Source organism: Coregonus clupeaformis, unplaced genomic scaffold, assembly GCF_020615455.1.
Source record: "Coregonus clupeaformis isolate EN_2021a unplaced genomic scaffold, ASM2061545v1 scaf0049, whole genome shotgun sequence".
Taxonomy (NCBI): Eukaryota; Metazoa; Chordata; class Actinopteri; order Salmoniformes; family Salmonidae; genus Coregonus; species Coregonus clupeaformis.
This window is the reverse complement of record NW_025533504.1, coordinates 280,224-301,614: the sequence shown is the minus strand read 5'-3', so window position 1 is coordinate 301,614 and position 21,391 is coordinate 280,224. Positions and strand designations below refer to the sequence as shown.

Sequence of the window (21,391 nt, the reverse complement as noted above, 5' to 3'; positions counted from 1 at the left end):
ATAAATGATTACTATGTGTTTTCATATCCACGTAATAAGAGGGATGGATATCACTCCTCCAGCTTGCATGGGCAGTATTCTTTCTTTCTCCGCTGGACTGGTCAGCAGTGAGTGAGTGAGACACACAGAATTCATGTGTTGTCATGTGTTGCTGCCATGCTAGGTCTCTCTTTACGTAGTGTTGTGGTGTCTTAGGTCTCTCTTTATGTAGTGTTGTGGTGTCTTAGGTCTCTCTTTATGTAGTGTTGTGTTGTTGTCTTAGGTCTCTCTTTATGTAGTGTTGTGTTGTTGTCTTAGGTCTCTCTTTATGTAGTGTTGTGTTGTTGTCTTAGGTCTCTCTTTATGTAGTGTTGTGTTGTTGTCTTAGGTCTCTCTTTATGTAGTGTTGTGTTGTTGTCTTAGGTCTCTCTTTATGTAGTGTTGCGGTGTCTTAGGTCTCTCTTTATGTAGTGTTGCGTTGTCTTAGGTCTCTCTTTATGTAGTGTTGTGGCATCTTAGGTCTCTCTTTATGTAGTGTTGTGGTGTCTTAGGTCGCTCTTTATGTAGTGTTGTGGCGTCTTAGGTCTCTCTTTATGTAGTGTTGTGTTGTTGTCTTAGGTCTCTCTTTATGTAGTGTTGTGGTGTCTTAGGTCTCTCTTTATGTAGTGTTGTGGCGTCTTAGGTCTCTATTTATGTAGTGTTGTGTTGTTGTCTTAGGTCTCTCTTTACGTAGTGTTGCGTTGTCTTAGGTCTCTCTTTATATAGTGTTGTCTTAGGTCTCTCTTTATGTAGTGTTGTCTTAGGTCTCTCTTTATGTAGTGTTGTCTTAGGTCTCTCTTTATGTAGTGTTGTGTTGTTGTCTTAGGTCTCTCTTTATGTAGTGTTGTGTTGTTGTCTTAGGTCTCTCTTTACGTAGTGGTGTGGTGTCTCTCTTGTCGTGATGTCTGTTTTGTCCTACAGTTTTATTTTTAATTCCAGCCCCCGTCCCTGCAGAAAGCCTTTTGCCTCTTGGCAGGCCAGCATTGTAAATCAGAATTGGTTCTTAACTGACTTGCCTAGTTAAATAAAAGTTAAATAAAAAAATTCAACCAATCCCAGCCTTCAGATCAATTACATTTACATTTTAGTCATTTAGCAGACACTCTTATCCAGAGCGACTTACAGTTAGTGAGTGCATACATTTTCATACTGGCCCCCCGTGGGAATCGATACCCACAACCCTGGCGTTGCAAACGCCATGCTCTACCAACTGAGCTACATGGGACCTATTAGGGGGCCATTAAATGTGACATAACCCAAGACAAAGAGGTCCTGTTTTCCGGGTGAGGTTAAAGCACGGGTGAGCAGGCAGTAACACAAGGAGGACACCAAATCCTGTCCAGATATCTGGCTCATGTCCGACTGTTTCCTAGGAGAAGAGAGGAGGAACATAGATGGGACATTTACTGTTTATTCCTCACTATTAAAATAAAAATATTTTAATTATAGGCAGAGCTAGAACCACAGTATTTAAGTGTGTTTGAACATAGATACTAATCTACCGTCCTGAACATCCCAAGTCATGACAGTTCTCTGATGTGACAGGCTAGAGAGAGTACTGTCTGACTGGATTACCACCCCAGGTCAGGATGTCTGCCCATTTAGTCATTGACTGTCCACACTTACTGGGACAATTCCTCTGATTCACTTCCTTGTTTCACTAAAGAAACAGGTGTAGTATCTGAGGTTTTCATATTGTTGGTTAGATGAACTTTACTCTACTTTGCTGAAACATCTGGAAAGTGTTAATATAGGGGCCCCCTAAAACAGTGGAGATTCGGATATGTGGAGGCCAGGGATTGGTCTATTCAAATCACGCCATCTTATGTTACATGAAGCATAGGATATATATATCATGTTTTAACAAAAGGACAGGGAGAGCGATCATATTTGGGATTGGTTTCGTTGCTCTCCAGATTCTGCAGAGTCTGTAAATTGATGCTGAAATCTTTGATATAATAAACCTTTATAATCAAGTACAGTGTCAGCGGATTTCTTATCAACACATCATCGCAGCATCGTTGTTCGGACACCACAGAAATTGGCGACGAGGATTTTGGGACGTGTTGCGTCTGTTTCAACGTTCCATCATGGGCTCCAGAGGCCGGCAGATACGGTGAGCTGACTCCCGCTCCAGAAGCCGGCAGATAAGGTGAGCTGACTCCCGCTCCAGAGGCCGGCAGATAAGGTGAGCTGACTCCCGCTCCAGAGGCCGGCAGATACGGTGAGCTGACTCCCGCTCCAGAGTCCGGCAGATAAGGTGAGCTGACTCCCGCTCCAGAGTCCGGCAGATAAGGTGAGCTGACTCCCGCTCCAGAGTCCGGCAGATAAGGTGAGCTGACTCCCGCTCCAGAGGCCGGCAGATACGGTGAGCTGACTCCCGCTCCAGAGGCCGGCAAATAAGGTGAGCTGACTCCCGCTCCAGAGGCCGGCAGATACGGTGAGCTGACTCCCGCTCCAGAGGCCGGCAGATAAGGTGAGCTGACTCCCGCTCCAGAGTCCGGCAGATAAGGTGAGCTGACTCCCGCTCCAGAGTCCGGCAGATAAGGTGAGCTGACTCCCGCTCCAGAGGCCGGCAGATACGGTGAGCTGACTCCCGCTCCAGAGGCCGGCAAATAAGGTGAGCTGACTCCCGCTCCAGAGGCCGGCAGATACGGTGAGCTGACTCCCGCTCCAGAGGCCGGCAGATAAGGTGAGCTGACTCCCGCTCCAGAGGCCGGCAGATACGGTGAGCTGACTCCCGCTCCAGAGGCCGGCAAATAAGGTGAGCTGACTCCCGCTCCAGAGGCCGGCAGATACGGTGAGCTGACTCCCGCTCCAGAGGCCGGCAGATAAGGTGAGCTGACTCCCGCTCCAGAGGCCGGCAGATACGGTGAGCTGACTCCCGCTCCAGAGGCCGGCAAATAAGGTGAGCTGACTCCCGCTCCAGAGGCCGGCAGATACGGTGAGCTGACTCCCGCTCCAGAGGCCGGCAGATAAGGTGAGCTGACTCCCGCTCCAGAGGCCGGCAGATACGGTGAGCTGACTCCCGCTCCAGAGGCCGGCAAATAAGGTGAGCTGCCTCCCGCTCCAGAGGCCGGCAGATACGGTGAGCTGACTCCCGCTCCAGAGGCCGGCAAATAAGGTGAGCTGACTCCCGCTCCAGAGGCCGGCAGATACGGTGAGCTGACTCCCGCTCCAGAGGCCGGCAGATAAGGTGAGCTGACTCCCGCTCCAGAGGCCGGCAGATAAGGTGAGCTTTCTCACAACTTTGGGCGCTGGTCAGTTCGTGTGGCTGTGTGTGCGTTGAGGGGATGCACCGTGAAGAACCTGTGTGTGCCATGCTGTGATTGCTGTGTGATGAGATTCCGTTCTAAATTTCCTAAATTTTGTTTGCGTTGGAAACGACGCAAACAGGGGGGAGTGTCTATATAATAAAGGATCAAAGGAAAAAAGGAATTGATAACACTGGGCCCAGGGAAATTTGGCTTGAATAAAATTAAAGCGAAAAAGGAATAAAATAGAGGAATAAAATAAGGGACAAGGAATTAAGGAAAAAGGTATAATGATTATGACGCCGCTGATCTACGGAAGTCCTCAAATGAGGCGATCATTAGATGGGCCGCAAATCCTGGAAAGTCACTAGGTGAATTTTCGGGTCCGTTCCAAGGAACTGGGAGATTGTAGAATACACATTCAATTGTATGTTACCTTTCGTTATATAGTTGACGAGCTATATATCCGAAGTAGCCTCTCATTGAATATCTGCAACTCAAGGTAGCACAAATTTAGGAAGGAAAATAAAGGAAAAGGAGCCGGCGGAAGCATGCTTTAGGGAAGTTTTCATGTGTGTGTGAGAGAAAGAGAGTGTGTGTGTGCGCGAAGAAAGATGTCTCTGCTGTGTTTCAGCTGTGTGGATTGTGCAGAGATTTATATGCTCGACTCATGCTATGATAAGATTTTATGTTAGATATATATATACATATATATGTTTTGGTTGAGAACAGGGGTTTTAGTTTTTTGTAAGGAAATCTGTTAATTACGGTTAAAACCTTATGAGTCTCCATTTGAGAGAACGTTTTCAAATTTGTTAAAATCTATGAGCCCCCGGGAGGACGTTATGATTGTATAGAGAGGATTTGTAATGGATAAGAAAATGGGTATAGATCTGCAGATTGGAGTAGAATGGGTGAAGAAAGAGGAGAGAGAAAATAGACTAAAGTAAAGTTAAGAAACTTCGAAGTAGGATTTGTGTTCTATGTTTTGTGTTGGTTTGTGCATTTTGTTCAGTGTTACTGTTGTCTGTGTGGTAAATGTGGTTTGTTGGAAAGAACGGAGAGACAGCTGGTCTGTCTGCTGTTTGACTTAGAGAAAAATTGCTTGCGGGAATGCTCATCTCACTCTGAAGTCACACTAATAAATGAACTGCGCATGTGTGGAGTTCTAGGAGTTTACAGTTACACAGAACAAATATGCCACTCCCCTGCCTGCACTGAGCTGCTGTGACACGCAGACTTATACAGTGGGGAGAACAAGTATTTGATACACTGCCGATTTTGCAGGTTTTCCTACTGACAAAGCATGTAGAGGTCTGTAATTTTGATCATAGGTACACTTCAACTGTGAGAGACGGAATCTAAAACAAAAATCCAGAAAATCACATTGTATGATTTTTAAGTAATTCATTTGCATTTTATTGCATGACATAAATATAAGTATGTGATACATCAGAAAAGCATAACTTAATATTTGGTACAGAAACCTTTGTTTGCAATTACAGAGATCATAGGTTTCCTGTAGGTCTTGACCAGGTTTGCACACACTGCAGCAGGGATTTTGGCCCACTCCTCCATACAGACCTTCTCCAGATCCTTCAGGTTTCGGGGCTGTCGCTGGGCAATACGGACTTTCAGCTCCCTCCAAAGATTTTCTATTGGGTTCAGGTCTGGAGACTGGCTAGGCCACTCCAGGACCTTGAGATGCTTCTTACGGAGCCACTCCTTAGTTGCCCTGGCTGTGTGTTTCGGGTCGTTGTCATGCGGGAAGACCCAGCCACGACCCATCTTCAATGCTCTTACTGAGGGAAGGAGGTTGTTGGCCAAGATCTCGCGATACATGGCCCCATCCATCCTCCCCTCAATATGGTGCAGTCGTCCTGTCCCCTTTGCAGAGAAGCATCCCCAAAGAATGATGTTTCCACCTCCATGCGTCACGGTTGGGATGGTTTTCTTGGGGTTGTACTCATCGTTCTTCTTCCTCCAAACACCGCGAGTGGAGTTTAGACCAAAAAGCTCTATTTTTGTCTCATCAGACCACATGACCTTCTCCCATTCCTCCTCTGGATCATCCAGATGGTCATTGGCAAACTTCAGACGGGCCTGGACATGCGCTGGCTTGAGCAGGGGGACCTTGCGTGCGCTGCAGGATTTTAATCCATGACGGCGTAGTGTGTTACTAATGGTTTTCTTTGAGACTGTGGTCCCAGCTCTCTTCAGGTCATTGACCAGGTCCTGCCGTGTAGTTCTGGGCTGATCCCTCACCTTCCTCATGATCATTGATGCCCCACGAGGTGAGATCTTGCATGGAACCCCAGACCGAGGGTGATTGACCGTCATCTTGAACTTCTTCAATTTTCTAATAATTGCGCCAACAGTTGTTGCCTTCTCACCAAGCTGCTTGCCTATTGTCCTGTAGCCCATCCCAGCCTTGTGCAGGTCTACAATTTTATCCCTGATGTCCTTACACAGCTCTCTGGTCTTGGCCATTGTGGAGAGGTTGGAGTCTGTTTGATTGAGTGTGTGGACAGGTGTCTTTTATACAGGTAACGAGTTCAAACAGGTGCAGTTAATACAGGTAATGATTGGAGAACAGGAGTGCTTCTTAAAGAAAAATTAACAGGTCTCTGAGAGACGGAATTCTTACTGGTTGGTAGGTGATCAAATACTTATGTCATGCAATAAAATGCAAATTAATTACTTAAAAATCATACAATGTGATTTTCTGGACATGCTTTGTAAGTAGGAAAACCTACAAAATCGTCAGTGTATCAAATACTTGTTCTCCCCACTGTATATACATATTTGCATGTGTAATACATAATTTGTGTCATATTCTTTCTGTATTAATTTTTTGAAGAATTATGTTTTCTGTTGTTGGGTACATGTGGGGACATCAGATGTTTTTCTTTTTTCTTTGACGCTTAGGGATATTGGGTCTAGGCAGGGACAGAGAGAATCCACGGGAGGGTCCGATGGGTCGACCAGCCTGAATGTGGACATTTTTTTATTGTATTTTGTTTTCTGAGGCTTTCACGTGTATTCGATTGCATCATAGCTTAAAATGCATTGATAAAGATTTATAAATTGATCTGGAGTACTTAGGTGGTCGCCTGGAGCAGAGGGGCCGTGAGAGAATTTTCCTGTCTTGATTGATTGATGGATATTTGGAAACAAAGCTGCCAGACAGGTTTTTCGCTCTTACACTCCATAAAAATTTGTTCACACTCCATAAACTTTGTTTTGTTGCTAAAGTTACACAAGAAGCCTGATGTAATAAAAATTGTTATTTGTCATAATCCTATTCTTTTTGTTTTCGAGACTTAATTAGTCTCGAAGGGGGGAAATTTGTAGTATCTGAGCTTTTCATATTGTTGGTTAGATGAACTTTACTCTACTTTGCTGAAACATCTGGAAAGTGTTAATATAGGGGCCCCCTAAAACAGTGGAGATTCGGATATGTGGAGGCCAGGGATTGGTCTATTCAAATCACGCCATCTTGTGTTACATGAAGCATAGGATATATATATCATGTTTTAACAAAAGGACAGGGAGAGCGATCATATTTGGGATTGGTTTCGTTGCTCTCCAGATTCTGCAGAGTCTGTAAATTGATGCTGAAATCTTTGATATAATAAACCTTTATAATCAAGTACAGTGTCAGCGGATTCCTTATCAACACATCATCGCAGCATCGTTGTTCGGACACCACACCGGTTGCTCAATGTGTAAAAAAACCTGGATTAATCCATTTAAATAATCAGTTTCCTTATCAATCAGTTTCCTTCAATCACCAGTCACCACCATAGACTGGGAGATCTGCTTCATAGGAAACAGATGTCCCATCTGAATGTGCAGAAATGATAGCCGCGTCTACAGTGCATTTGGAAAGTATTCAGACCCCTTGACTTTTTCCAAATTTTGCTACGTTACAGCCTTATTCTAAAATAGACTAAATTATTTGTTTCACTCATCAATCTACACACAATACACCATAATGACAAAGCGTAAACCGGTTTTTAGGTGTTTCTACAACTTGATTGGAGTCCACCTGTGGTAAATTCAATTGATTGGACATGATTTGGAAAGGCACACACCTGTCTATATAAGGTACCACAGTAGTTGACAGTGCATGTCAGAGCAAAAACCAAGCCATGAGGTTGAAGGAATTGTCCGTAAAGCTCCAAGACAGGATTGTGTCGAGGCACAGATCTGGGGAAGGGTACCAAAACATGTCTGCAGCATTGAAGGTCCCCAAGAACACAGTGGCCTCCATCATTCTTGATCCTTGATTAAAACCAGCTCCAGTGCGCTCAGGACCTCAGACTGGGGCGAAGGTTCACCTTCCAACAGGACAAGACCCTAAGCACACAGCCAAGACAATGCAAGAGTGGCTTCGGGACAAGTCTCTGAATGTCCATGAGTGGCCCAGCCAGAGCCCAGACTTGAACTCGATCGAACATCTCTGGAGAGACCTGAAATAGCTGTGCAGCGACGCTCCCCATCCAACCTGACAGAGCTAGAGAGGATCTGCAGAGAAGAATGGGAGAAACCCCAAATACAGGTGTGCCATGCTTGTAGTGTCATACCCAAGAAGACTTGAGGCTGTAATCGCTGCCAAAGGTGCTTCAAGAGAGTACTGAGTAAAGGGTCTGTATACTTATGTAAATGTGATATTTTCGTTTTTTATTTATAATATATTTGCAAAGATTTATAAAAACTTGTTTTTGCTTTTTCATTATGGGATATTGTGTGTAGATTGATGAGGAAGAAGAAAAAACTATTGAATCCATTTTAGAATAAGGCTGTAACGTAACAACATGTGGAAAACGTCAAGGGGTCTGAATACTTTCCAAATGCACTTTAATCTTCTGTTTGCTATTCAGGAAATGAAAACAGAACTGACTGACCCAGGCCTGCATCTAACAGTCTAGGCCTTTAGAATAACACCATGCAGGTTATTGTTTTACAGCAATAGTTACTTTGTGGTTTTCCTTCACTAGACATGTTGAAGGCAGGCAGGTAGCGTTGCCTGTACCTGGTGAGCTGTCCTCTAAGATGGCGCTGGCTCTGACACTCCACATTACTGGGAGCAGTGTGATGATGGAGGTAATGGCTGTAAAATGCACTATCTGGGACGGCACAGATCGTCACGAGTGAGATGTCAACATGCCTGGCTGTCACTCGCTTAGTATCATATAGGAAGAGACAGAGATGTATTGTCTATTTATTTAGGTCTGATTTTGCATGATCAAATATAGTTTCAGTGGTTTCTTTAGTTAAAGTAAACAGGAAGGAAGAGAAGTACCTGATGGAGGTACGCAGCTTCCCTTTGTGAAGACGAAACAACAATGCACCTGACATGTTTCATAAACGGAGGTGGCAGGTTACCTGTTCTACATTTAAATGATGTGATGTCTCAAGCTCAAGAAATGTGTGAAACATGCCTCATGTACAGTCACTTTCTATTTTTTAACCGTGCTCAATCTGTAAACGCAACTTCCTGCACATGTTGCAGTGAGAGTAGGTTAAAGTTAATAGTCGATTACAGAGTTCATTAAAATATTGTAATGTACCGAGTCGACCCCTAAATCTGAGCCAGATCGTCAGTGCCCATTTGAATAAGACATACAGCTAATCCCCACGACCCTGTTTTGATGTTGACTGTAGATCACCATCATTATGCTTATTGACGTCACATGATCCACCACATCAGACAGTATCTCCTCTGCCCGGCCTATTAAAGAAGACGGCCATTTCCAAACACACAAGGTGCGTCCCAAATGGCACCATATTCCCTATATAGTGCACTACTTTTGACCAGGGTCCGTAGTAGGGCTCTGGTCAAAAGTGGTGCACTATGTAGTGAATAGGGTACCGTTTAGGTATTAATAGTACACCTGTAGCTTTTCTTTTTTACAGGAACAAGATAACATGACTAAAGGATGCATCCTCTTCCACATACAACACTCATACAACACTCATACAACATCCACAAACCCAAACATCAACAGCATTAACATAAACTGCAGCTTGTCAAGTGTAAAAAGTAATGCGTGCTTGACAATTTCTTTCTCCTGGTTTCTTCCTTGCACCGACAGTAGAGCAAAGAACAGAACACACAGGAACAGGTTGTCTGAGACCGTCAGCACTAAAAACATGGACTGTCTGTGTGAACTGAATGCGAACACTGTCTGGAATGTTTCTGTTGCCTGCCTGCTTTTTTGTTAACAAGCCAAGGGAGAATCAGCGGAGAGACTTCACCCATAGCAGCGAAACCAGATGAGCAAAACCCCCAAATGCCCCCAGGCAAAACCAACCTGCACAAAGAATGGACCAGCACTCTGCCTTTTCAGACTCAGTGAGGCAGTGTATTTTGTGATTAATGAGATATGACTACTTTTGTTGAGGGAACCTTTTATACTGTAGCCTTCCCATTCACTGACACTCTACGTCCCAAATGGCACCCTCTTCCCTTTATAGTGCCCTATGGGCCCTGGTCAAAAGAAGTGGAACGCACACACCGAGCATGGAGTGTTATCTCAGTCAGAGATTAGGGTTGTAGGGTTTAGCAGGTGAACATCGATGCCTGCCTCTATAGAGGGAAGTGTTCATGTAATATTGTGGCAGGTGCTAAAAATAGCACGCCTCTTACTATGTCAGACTGAGTTGTTCTCCAGGGCTTGGAGTAAAGGATCAGGTTGGCAGGGTTTGTGAATTATTATGCAACGTTTAAGGGTCGGTTTCCTGGACACAGATTATGCTTAGTCTTGGATTAAAAACCATGTTCAATGGACAACCCCATTGAAAATGATTTTTTGTCTAGTTCCAGGCTTAATCTGTGTCCGGGAAACAGGCCCTACAACATGTTGCTGGGTTTTATACTACACAGGAAGTATTCCTACTAGATATATTTCATAATGCCATAATGACATTTTTTAAATACTACAGTTGAAATATAATATAGGGGCGGCAGGTAGCTTAGTGGGTAAGAGCGTTGTGCCAGTAACCGAAAGGTCGCTGTTTCTAATCCCAGAGCCGACTAGGTGAAAAATCTGTCGATGTGCCCTTGAGCAAGGCACTTAACCCTAATTGCTCCTGTAAGTCGCTCTGGATAAGAGCGTCTGCTAAATGACTAAAAATAAATAAAAATAAAATAAAAATACAATAAGGTCAGAGGGGGTGTGGTATATGTCCAATATACCATGGCTAAGGGCTGTTCTTATGTACGACGCAACGCGGAGTGCCTGCATACAGCCCTTAGCTGTGGTATGTTGACAATATACCTCAAACCCCCAAGGTGCCTTATTGCTATTATTAACTGGTTACCAATGTAATTAGAGCAGTACAAATAAATGTTTGTCATACAGGTGGTATACCACAGCTTTCATCCAATCAGCATTCAGGGCTCGAACCACCCAGTTTATAATATGTAATAATGTGTGCAAAATAAAACCTCTGGATTCATTCAGCTATATACTGTAACATTGGACCATGCAAGCTATGCAATTGACAATAACTTTCCTGCAAATATCAAACATATCAAATATTATGCATTGTGCATTAGCCTATGCATTAAGCATTGATTGGGGGTTTAATTAAATATTATTATTTTTATCCCCTTAGGGGCAATTAATGGGATTAGTTAGTTATATAATCTTACTAGCTATTTACCCTAAACCACCCTCATGTATATAAACTGCACACATGAGCACTATAAGAGGTCAAGGAAGTCACGTGAGTCGCGACCCCTGCAGCTGTGCGCAAGGAAAGTTTTGAGAGGGTGGCAACTGGCGAGCGTGACGCCAGTTGTGTTTGATCTACTTTTACAGTAGATCAAACACGCATACTAGCTGTCTGCAGAGCTGTCCAAAACGCCTCCTAATAGTCCAAGTAGTCCATGACAAGATATGATTTAGGAATACCTTTTAAAGTCTTACAGTGGAGTCTGGATCACTTGGTGGATACTGGATAGAAAACATTCCCTCTGAGCAAAAGTCCACCTGCGTAATTTGGATTAATGGATTAATGTCTTTAGCGCAAAAAACAATACTCGCTGCTTTTTGGGTGGTTCGAGGGGGTGACCACCACCACCATCTCTTGACTGACACGCTGTGGAGGAATGAGTGATGCCGGAGAGAGGATGTACCATCTGGAGTCTGGTGGTACTGTCGGTGTTGGAGATGGGGCTCGGTGCATCCAGCATCGCCCTCGGGGTGGTCGGCATCATCCGAGTCCGGTCGGTTCACAAGCTGCAGCTGGGGGATGCCTCCCCTATATGGAGCGGAGTGTGTGTAAGTCAAATCATTCACTTTTGCAGTATTATTAGCTCTATGGTTAATAGGAATGGGAGGGTATAACTTTTTATTTCCCCCCAGTTTCTCATCTGTGGACTATGTGGGATGGTGTGTGCAAAGAAGAGGTCAGGCTTGATTGTAAGTTGATTTTAATACAATATATTTAACATGGGTACACTCTTAGAAAAAAAGGTGCTATCTACAACCTAAATGGGTTCTTTGGCTGTCCCCATAGGATAACCATTTGAATAACCTTTTTTGGTTTCAGGGAGAACCTTTTAGGTTCCAGGTATAATCCTTTCCACAGAGGGTTCTACCTGGAACCCTAAAGGGTTCTACCTGGAACCCAAAATGTTTATCCTATGGGGACAGCCAAAGAACCATTTTGGAACCCTTTTTTTGAACATTCAGTGCATTGTTGGGGTTAGAGCTTGCCAGGGTTAGAGCTTGCAAGAAAGGCATTTCACTGTACTTGTGCATGTGACATTAAAACTCTAAACTTGAAACACCCAGGGCCGGCTCCAGGCATAAGCGACATAAGCGGTTGCTTAGGGCCCGAGGCTGCTGTTATGTCAGTCACTGACAGTCACTCAGTTGGCCATGTCAGCTAACCATTTTTAGATTGCTAAATTAGTCTAGCCAGCCATCTAAACTTGTAGTAATCATGGCCGAGTACCGACCAGGCATGCAGGGCACGTGCTCAGAGGCCCTGACGTCCAGAGGGCCCCTCATTGATTTTGTTAGTCACTCTCATTCAGATATCATTAACATGGCATAAGTCATGGCAAAATGTGTAGAATTGTAGGAAATTAGCTTTAAAACTGCAAAAATGTCTCTCCACCCCATGGCAAAATGTGTAGAATTGTAGGAAATTAGCTTTAAAACTGCAAAAATGTCTCTCCACCCCATGGCAAAATGTGTAGAATTGTAGGAAATTAGCTTTAAAACTGCAAAAATGTCTCTCCACCCCATGGCAAAATGTGTAGAATTGCAGGAAATTTTCTTTAAAACTACAACAATTTCTCTTCACCCCATGGCAAAATTTGTAGTAGTAGTAGTAGTAATTTAGCAGACGCTCTTATCCAGAGCCACATACAATTAGCACATTCATCTTAAGATAGCTGTCGAAGCTGGCCGCGACCGGGAGACCCATGGGGCGGCGCACAATTGGCCCAGCGTCGTCCAGGGTAGGGGAGGGAATGGCCGGCAGGGATGTAGCGCAGTTGGTAGAGCATGGCGTTTGCAACGCCAGGGTTGTGGGTTTGATTCCCATGAAAAAAAATAATAATAATAATGTATGCACTAACTGTAAGTCGCTCTGGATAAGAGCGTCTGCTAAATGACTAAAATGTAAATGTAAATGTAGGTGGGACAACCACATATCTCAGTCATAGTAAGGACATTTATTTTTATGTGATTCTATCTCTCTCTCCCTCCCTCTCTCTCTCTCCAGATGATCCTGTTTTCAGCCTGCTGTATCTGTGGGCTGATCAGTGGGATCCTAAACTTCCAGTTTGTGCGTGTGGTGGCAAAGCGTCCCGATGCCCTGCCGTCCCTCTACCTGGCCATCATGGTGCTGGCCTGCCTGGGCATCGGAGTGTCCATCCTGTTTACCTGGCTCACCTGTCGTCTGGCCAGCAGCGAACAGCAGAGGATGTACCTGGAGAGAGAGCTGTCCCTGTACCACTCCCATGAGATGAGTGAAAAGGTGAGCTCAGATAAAAATTTAAAAAATGGAAAACTCAATAATGTTATATAATTGGAAATAAAATAGTGACATTTCAGTCAGACAGAGTGAATGGCCTGTCATTTCTGTCACTATGTGTTTCTAAAGCAGTGGTTTCCCAATTCCGGTCCTCCAGTACCCCCAACGATACACATTATTATTGTATCCCGGACAAGCACACCTGATTCAACTTGTCAACTAATCATCAAGCCCTCAATAAGTTGAATCAGGTATGTTTGTCCAGGGCTACAACAAAAATGTGTACTGTTGGAGCTACTCGAGGATCGGAGTTGAGAACCACTGTTCTAAAGAGAGATATGAATGCACCACAGGAGGTTGGTGCAACCTTACTTGGGGAGGACGGGCTCATGGTAATGACTGGAGCAGAATTAGTGGAATGGTATCAAGTACATGGTTTCCAGGTGTTTGATGCCATTCCATTTGCTCCGTTCCAGCCATTATTATGAGCCGTCCTCCCCTCAGCAGCCTCCACTGGAATGCACCTATTTTTAGTCGCTCTTCATAAGTGTCTGCTAACTAAAATGACAAAAAAGTCATAATTGTGAACCTCATATAACCCCACTGTACTGTTCTTTATTCCAGGAGTTTGCTGAGAGATCTGAAAGAGCAGCCAGCATCCCCCAGATCTCCTTCAATGGAAAGTCCTCACCTCCATTATCATTAGGCTAAAGCCCAGCTGTGTTACTGTATTCAAAGCAACTTGGAGACAATGTTGGTTCCATACAACCCCAACGGTTGCAGGGGACGTGATCTCTTGCACTTAACTGATACACAAAGGAATCAACTTAATCAACGGAAGTTACGGCAACGCTATGAGAAGGCGCTGTGAGATTTGACAATCGGCTCACCAATGACGATGGAGGCTGAATGATGCACCTGGATAGTCCCCAGACAGGGCTTTGGAGAACATGGAAACAGCAGGTAAAGGGGACAAAGCTATGGCACCTCCAAAGGCTCAAAAAGAACAACTAAAACAATTGAGATTGTCAGTCTTAAGACATTGAGAGACATTACTGCTTCAGAGTTTGACTGGTCATAGAGATCATGTCATACGGTGGATGTTGTTTCCAGTACTATTATTTATTTTAATTATTATTTATGTATTTATTATTTAAATATGTTATTGTTTATTCATAAGCATGCAAATATAATAATGTCCCATCTGTGACATGGTTTTACAATTTAGAGAATTATAATGAATTAAAGGTTTAATGATGGTGATGATGAATGATGATGATGATGATGATGGATGACAACGATGATGATGGATGATGAAGACTTCGATGGATGATGATGAATGATGATGATGATGGATGACATCGATGATGATGGATGACGACTTCGATGGATGATGATGAATGATAATGATGATGATGATGATGATGGATGACAACGATGATGATGGATGACGACTTCGATGGATGATGATGAATGATGATGATGACGATGATGGTGATGATTTTGATGACTTTATTGTATCCAGTAGGAAATTAATTCTAAATGCATTAGTATATTTTGCAGCAGACCACCACCAGTAGTAGGCAGTAGTGATAGTTATATTTTCCCCACTAGAGGGAGCACTCCATCTCCTTTTAACTTAGGTGTCCCAAATGGCACCCTATCCCTATATAGTGCACTACTTTTGACCAGAGTCCTATGGACAAAGGTAGTGCACTATATAGGGAATAGGGACTCAGACGATGATTCTTGTAGTAGAACATTTGAACAGCATAATAAATCTGGAACGTTATGGATACATGAGTGTTGCAGTTTGTGTATCCCTTAACCTGAAAATATCCAGTCCTATTTATGGGAATGCTGTCCAGAGAAGTTAAGCAGAGTCTGGACGGACGAGGAAAGACATTCATGTATTCTCTAACCGACTCCCTCATCCCTTGTAAAGTAAGAATACAGATGATGGCTACGTCCCAAATGGCACCCTATTCCATACACAGTGCACTACTTTTGACCAGAGCCCATAGGGAGGATGCCATTTGGGACACAGGAAGACTGTATCCCGGGGAGCTGTGAGAACCACCAGAACTTCCTGTAAAGTGAAACCTCGTCCTTCCAGGGCCACCCCTGCTCTCATGGGGACATTGGACAGGGTGAAACCTTCCAAACAAAGCTCCCCTGAAGGTCCTCACCCAGCTCTGTCTGTCCTATAAATCTGTTGCCACGGTGAACCAGGTGGAGGTGTGGGAGACAAACTGACTGACTGCTATATTTTTCTCCTTTCCCCTTTTTTTGGAAAAACTTCCAAATACTGTTTCACCTGGCTCTAGTCCCGGACGACTGGCTGACTGGCTGGCTGACTGGCTGACTGACTGGCTGACTGACTGGCTGACTGGCTGGCTGACTGGCTGACTGGGCGACTAACTGACTGACTGACTGGCTGGCTGACTGGCTGACTGACTGAATTACTGACTGGCTGACTGGCTGGCTGACTGACTGGCTGACTGGCTGGCTGGCTGACTGGCTGACTGACTGGCAGACTGGCTGACTGGCAGACTGGCTGACTGGCTGGCTGGCTGGCTAACTGACTGACTGACTGACTGACTGGCAGACTGGCTGGCTGGCAGACTGGCTGACTGGCAGACTGGCTGACTGGCTGGCTGGCTGGCTAACTGACTGACTGACTGACTGGCTGACTGACTGACTGACTGACTGACTGGCTGACTGACTGGCTGGCTGACTGGCTGACTGGCTGACTGACTAACATACTGGCTGACTGGCTGGCTGACTGGCCGGCTGGCTGGCTGGCTGACTGGCTGGCTGACTGGCAGACTGACTGGCTGACTGACTAACTGACTGACTGGCAGACTGACTGGCTGACTGACTGACTGACTGGCTGGCTGGATGGCTGACTGGCTGACTGGCTGGCTGACTAACTGGCTGGCTGACTGGCTGACTGACTGGCTGGCTGGCTGGATGGCTGACTGGCTGACTGGCTGGCTGACTAACTGGCTGGCTGACTGACTGACTGACTGACTAACTGACTGGCTGGCTGGCTGGCTGCCAATAATAACTTATTCTATTATTCCATTGTATTTTTCTTTCCTTCAGGAGAGACTTTAGGGTTCTTTCCTTCAGGAGAGACTTTAGGGTTATTTCCTTCAGGAGAGACTTTAGGGTTCTTTCCTTCAGGAGAGACTTTAGGGTTATTTCCTTCAGGAGAGACTTTAGGGTTATTTCCTTCAGGAGAGACTTTAGAGTTATTTCCTTCAGGAGAGACTTTAGGGTTCTTTCCTTCAGGAGAGACTTTAGGGTTATTTCCTTCAGGAGAGACTTTAGAGTTATTTCCTTCAGGAGAGACTTTAGGGTTCTTTCCTTCAGGAGAGACTTTAGGGTTATTTCCTTCAGGAGAGACTTTAGGGTTATTTCCTTCAGGAGAGACTTTAGGGTTATTTCCTTCAGGAGAGACTTTAGGGTTATTTCCTTCAGGAGAGACTTTAGGGTTCTTTCCTTCAGGAGATACTTTAGGGGAAGCGCTCAGAGACAGACATATGCCATCTTTTATGTTTCCAGGGAATGTTGAGTGAGTACTACAGTGATGGATCAGTGGATGTGTCCAAATGGCACCCTATTCCCTTTATAGTGCACTACTTTTGACCAGGGCCCATAGGGCATATATAGTGAATAGTGTGCCATTTGAGATGCACACGATATTGCCCCGGTGGAGAGGTCCGTACTGTACTGTACTTTAGTTACCTGTGTTGATACTGTACTGCAGCTGAATCACCACAGTTGTCTGCTATCTGGTTAAAAAGTGAGAATGACAGAAAAAGACTCAGTCAGTGATGGGCAGCTCCAGATATGTAGCTACACCAAACCATTTCCTTCAGCAGCACAGATACAGAGTGTCTGTCTCAATGGCACCCTGTTCCCTCTATCAGAACATTATGGGCCCTGGTCAAAAGTCTAATCAAATCAAATGCTATTCCTCACATGTTTGGTAAACAGCAGGTGTGGACTATCAGTGAAATCAACTGAAGGGCCCTTCCCAACCATGCAGAGAGAAAGACAATAGTAGTGCACTATACAGGGAATAGGGTGCTATTTGGGATGTAGACAAGGTGATGTTCCCCCACCGCTGCTAATTCATCTCTGTCTGTCTGTCTGTCTGTCTGTCTGTCTGTCTGTCTGTCTGTCTGTCTGTCTGCCTGCCTGCCTGCCTGCCTGCCTGCCTCTGTCTCTGTCTCTGTCTCTGTCTCTGTCTCTGTCTCTGTCTCTGTCTCTGTCTCTGTCTCTGTCTCTGTCTCTGTCTCTGTCTGCCTGCCTGTCTGTCTGTCTGTGTGTCTATTTGTCTGTCTGTCTGTCTGCCTGCCTGTCTCGGAAGGGAGTGTCTGAAGATATATGACTGAAGGTTAATCCTGGAGCCACAGAAAGAATCAGCCCCCACAATATTTGGGAGGTGATTTGTACACAGAGCAGACTGAGGCTGTGTCCCAAATGGCACCCTATTCCCTACATAGTGCATGGTGGCCTATGGGCCCTGGTCAAAGGTAGTGCACTATAAAGGGAATAGGGTGCCATTTGGGACGCATACTGAGTGTGTGTGCGGGTGCACTGAATATCACTGTAGGTTTGTTTAGGTGAACAACAGACATCCCACAGGTTCAGCCAGAAGTGTTCTGTGATCACACTGTCTCATTTTACACTCAGTGCTTGATTTGGACTGAAATATGGGCAGGTACTCATTTTGGGTGCTGGTACCGTTTATATTTAGGTGCGGGAACCCTCAATACTTTTGAGGTAATATTCTATACGATGTGCAGGAACTCAAGCAAAGCAGAAGAACATTTGAGGTGCCTGTACTCAGTTCCGGTGAGCTCCTGCCCAAGTCAAATACTGTTTACATCTGATATTTAATTCTATCATCACTTATGTACTGTACTGGATGTATATGTGGCATCATGTTGATTATATAACTCCATTATGAAGTGGTCATGTTCTTTATCCTTTGGCTAATATTGTACCATTGACTGTAGTAGTCGTTCAGTTGTGTGAGAGCAAACAGGAGATTTTAGACTGGGAATTAGACTGCAGTACACTGTCAATCCAAGGGGTGGAACTATCGTATTGTGGGTAAAACTATTTCCATCCAACAACACAAGCTGCCCTTAATATACACAGATGAACTGGGCTGTTCCATTGTATACCACAGGGATTGATGAGGTTTGACTGAGAAAGAGTCTAACCCTTCATGACTTGTAGTCCTTGATAAGGGCAGGGATTGATGGGGTTTGACTGAGAAAGAGTCTAACCCTTCATGACTTGTAGTCCTTGATAAGGGAAGAGATTATTCATAAAGTAAAGCGCATGTATGTTGTGGTGTCAAAAGACAAGGAATTGATCGGGACATGCATTGTGTGTTCATGTCTATTCAGTCTGAACGAGCTCTTTATGTCTGTGTTGATACAAAGAGGTGAAAGCCATGAGAACAGTATCCCGTATCTAATACCATGTTAATCTGTACTGTCCTTCCATATTATTTCCTCTGTTGTCCTTTCTCTTCTAGTAATCCACTGCCTCTCCATTTGCTCTCTGTAAGAAGTTTGAATCTGCAAACTCATAGAGATTAATGGTTCTTTATAATCTTTTGGAATTTGTGTCTAGACAAAACTACATTTCCACTACAGTTCACTTCAGCCAGCCTGGAAAGGAGAACGTTGGCAGGGGGTGTAGTTCTGGTTTAAAGGGGCAATCTGGGATTGGTACATCAGTTTTTGGATGTTTAAATTAATGATGTATAATCTCTGTTGTTTGAATCGCAGATTTTCCATTTAAGGGGCCTGTTTTATGAGTCCACTAACGTAGCCTGTAACTAACTTCTTGAAAATGTGCCAAAAAAGTATGTTCCTCCAAAACCCCTATCTATCCAATAACACACCCATAACATTGCAGGTAGACATGATTCAGAGGTGTTCTGGTGTGCGTCCCAAATGGCACCCTGTTCCCCATATAGTGCACTACTTTTGACAAGAGCCTTATGGGTCCTGGTCAAAGGTAGTGCACTATATAGGGAACAGGATTATATGGGTCCTGGTCAAAAGTAGTGCAGTATATAGGGAATATGGTGCCTTTTGGGACACAGACCTGTTGTATACAGAGGGGCTCTGCTTGTTAGTGTGTGTAACTGGAGCCCTTGGCCCCTCGGAGCCTGATCACCGTCTTTGAGCTTGAGTTTCAGAGGCTAATGTGTCTAAGAGACATCCACAAATCACAGTTCTGAACAGAAGCATTCTTCTGTCCTCTGGGGTATACAGGACTTCAACTTGTTCCCCTCTGTGATATATGCTGAGGCCAAGAAGTCATGCAGCTATTAATTTATTAGCCCCTTGATTTATGTACACTATAAAAGCACCAGTGGTGTCTGCTCCATCCCCCATCCCTCCATCCCCCCATCCCTCCATCCCCCCATCCCTCCATCCCCCCATCCCCCATCCCCCATCCCTCCATCCCCCCATCCCCCATCCCTCCATCACTCCATCCCTCCCCACTCCTCCTCTATGTACACTATAAAAGCACCAGTAGTGTCGGCTCCATCCCCCATCCCTCCATCACTCCATCCCTCCCCACTCCTCCTCTATGTACACTATAAAAGCATCAGTAGTGTCTGCTCCATCACCCATCCCTCCATCACTCCATCCCTCCCCACTCCTCCTCTGTGTACACTATAAAAGCATCAGTAGTGTCTGCTCCATCACTCCATCCCTCCATCTCTCTATCCCTCCATCACTCCATCACTCCCCACTCCTCCTCTGAGTACACTCTAATAATTTGGTGACAGACGATGTGAAGGCTGAGAAAGTTTAACAATTAGACAAAATCAAAACAAACATGGGTTTACGGTTTCTTGGCCCGCAGTTCATGTGTCACTCTGGTAGTTGAGTACTGTGGAAGGTAATGGATGAATGTTGAGACCAGCGCATGGAAGCAGACCTCTAAAAGAGCAGAGTATAACACTGCCTCCATGGAGGGAGATAGATTACTGAAGAGGCCGTGTACTGTGCACTATGTGTCTCAAATGGCACCCTATTCCCTGTTTAGGGCACTACTTTTGACCAGAGCCTATAGGGATCTGAAGTGCCCTATATAGGGGATATAGAGTGCCATTTGGAATGCGGCCTCTAGATGGTGTTTTTCTACAGTCATGGTTTCATTGAGTCACTTGTTGATCTGTCCTGAAACCAGCCTCTCATCAACTCCTCATCAATCAGTCAGCTGTTATATACCAAAGACACTCCTTCAGACCAGGAACAATTAAGAGAACATTTCAATTCCCTTAGTGTAACATGTAAATAAATTAGCATTTCGTACAGTGCCATAAAATTACAATAAATATTTGCCACTTATAATAATGAGTATTACTAATAATGAGTAGTACTAATAATGAGTATTAATAATATTGAGTATTAATAATATTGAGTATTAGTAATATTTAGTATTAATAATAATGAGTATGAATAATAATGGGTATTACTAATAATGAGTCTTAATAATAATGAGTATTACTACACCACTATGTACAAGAGTTAGAACATACAGTAGTATAAGAGGTGGTCATACTTTTGGCAAGAGGTGCCTCTCTCTCCCTCTCTTCTCTCTCCCTCTCTTCTCTCTCCCTCTCTTCTCTCTCTCTCCCTCTCTTCTCTCTCTCTCTCTCTCTCCAGGACCACCGCTGGGAATGGTGAAAATCTGCCGCTCCAGCTCTGTGACTCATTGCAGGGAGAGGAAATGTGAAGTGTTTGTGAGTCTGTTTGGGAGTGATCGCTGTGGTTTGCTGGGTCATATCCACATCCTTGGACACACTGTGTTTCTTTCACTGTCACTTTTTCCACCAGCCAGCCACATGTACATCACTTTAAAGCGATTCCCTCACAGCATGGCCCTTTGATAAGGCGGAGGAGACTCTAACAGCAGGCTCTAGACAGGGGTGGGCAAACGTTTTGGCTCGAGGGCCACATCAGGATTTTGAAATTCAACTGAGGGCCGCACATATTTGTTTGTCGAAATCAATTTGTGGGCCAGAAAAAAAGGCAGTTATGTGATAATATATACGTCCATTATAA

General features: G+C 44.5%; 1 protein-coding gene across 1 annotated transcript; it reads left to right on the top strand.

Annotated features, from left to right (window-relative positions):
* The first annotated feature begins 11,284 nt into the window (after positions 1–11,284).
* LOC121555562 (transmembrane protein 196-like) lies at positions 11,285–14,272 on the top strand. The gene is made up of 4 exons (XM_041869400.1): positions 11,285–11,566; positions 11,651–11,707; positions 13,023–13,277; positions 13,899–14,272. Exons 1-4 carry the CDS (start codon positions 11,402–11,404, stop codon positions 13,983–13,985), a joined length of 564 nt encoding a protein of 187 aa, XP_041725334.1. The 5' UTR covers positions 11,285–11,401; the 3' UTR covers positions 13,986–14,272.
* Positions 14,273–21,391: the final 7,119 nt, after the last annotated feature.

Coding starts and splice junctions, on each gene's coding strand:
- LOC121555562 (XM_041869400.1), top strand. CDS start 11,402: ATGCCGGAGAGAGGATGTACCATCTGGAGTCTGGTGGTACTGTCGGTG. Junction 11,567..11,650: donor CTATATGGAGCGGAGTGTGT/GTAAGTCAAATC, acceptor ATTTCCCCCCAG/TTTCTCATCTGTGGACTATG. Junction 11,708..13,022: donor AGAAGAGGTCAGGCTTGATT/GTAAGTTGATTT, acceptor CTCTCTCTCCAG/ATGATCCTGTTTTCAGCCTG.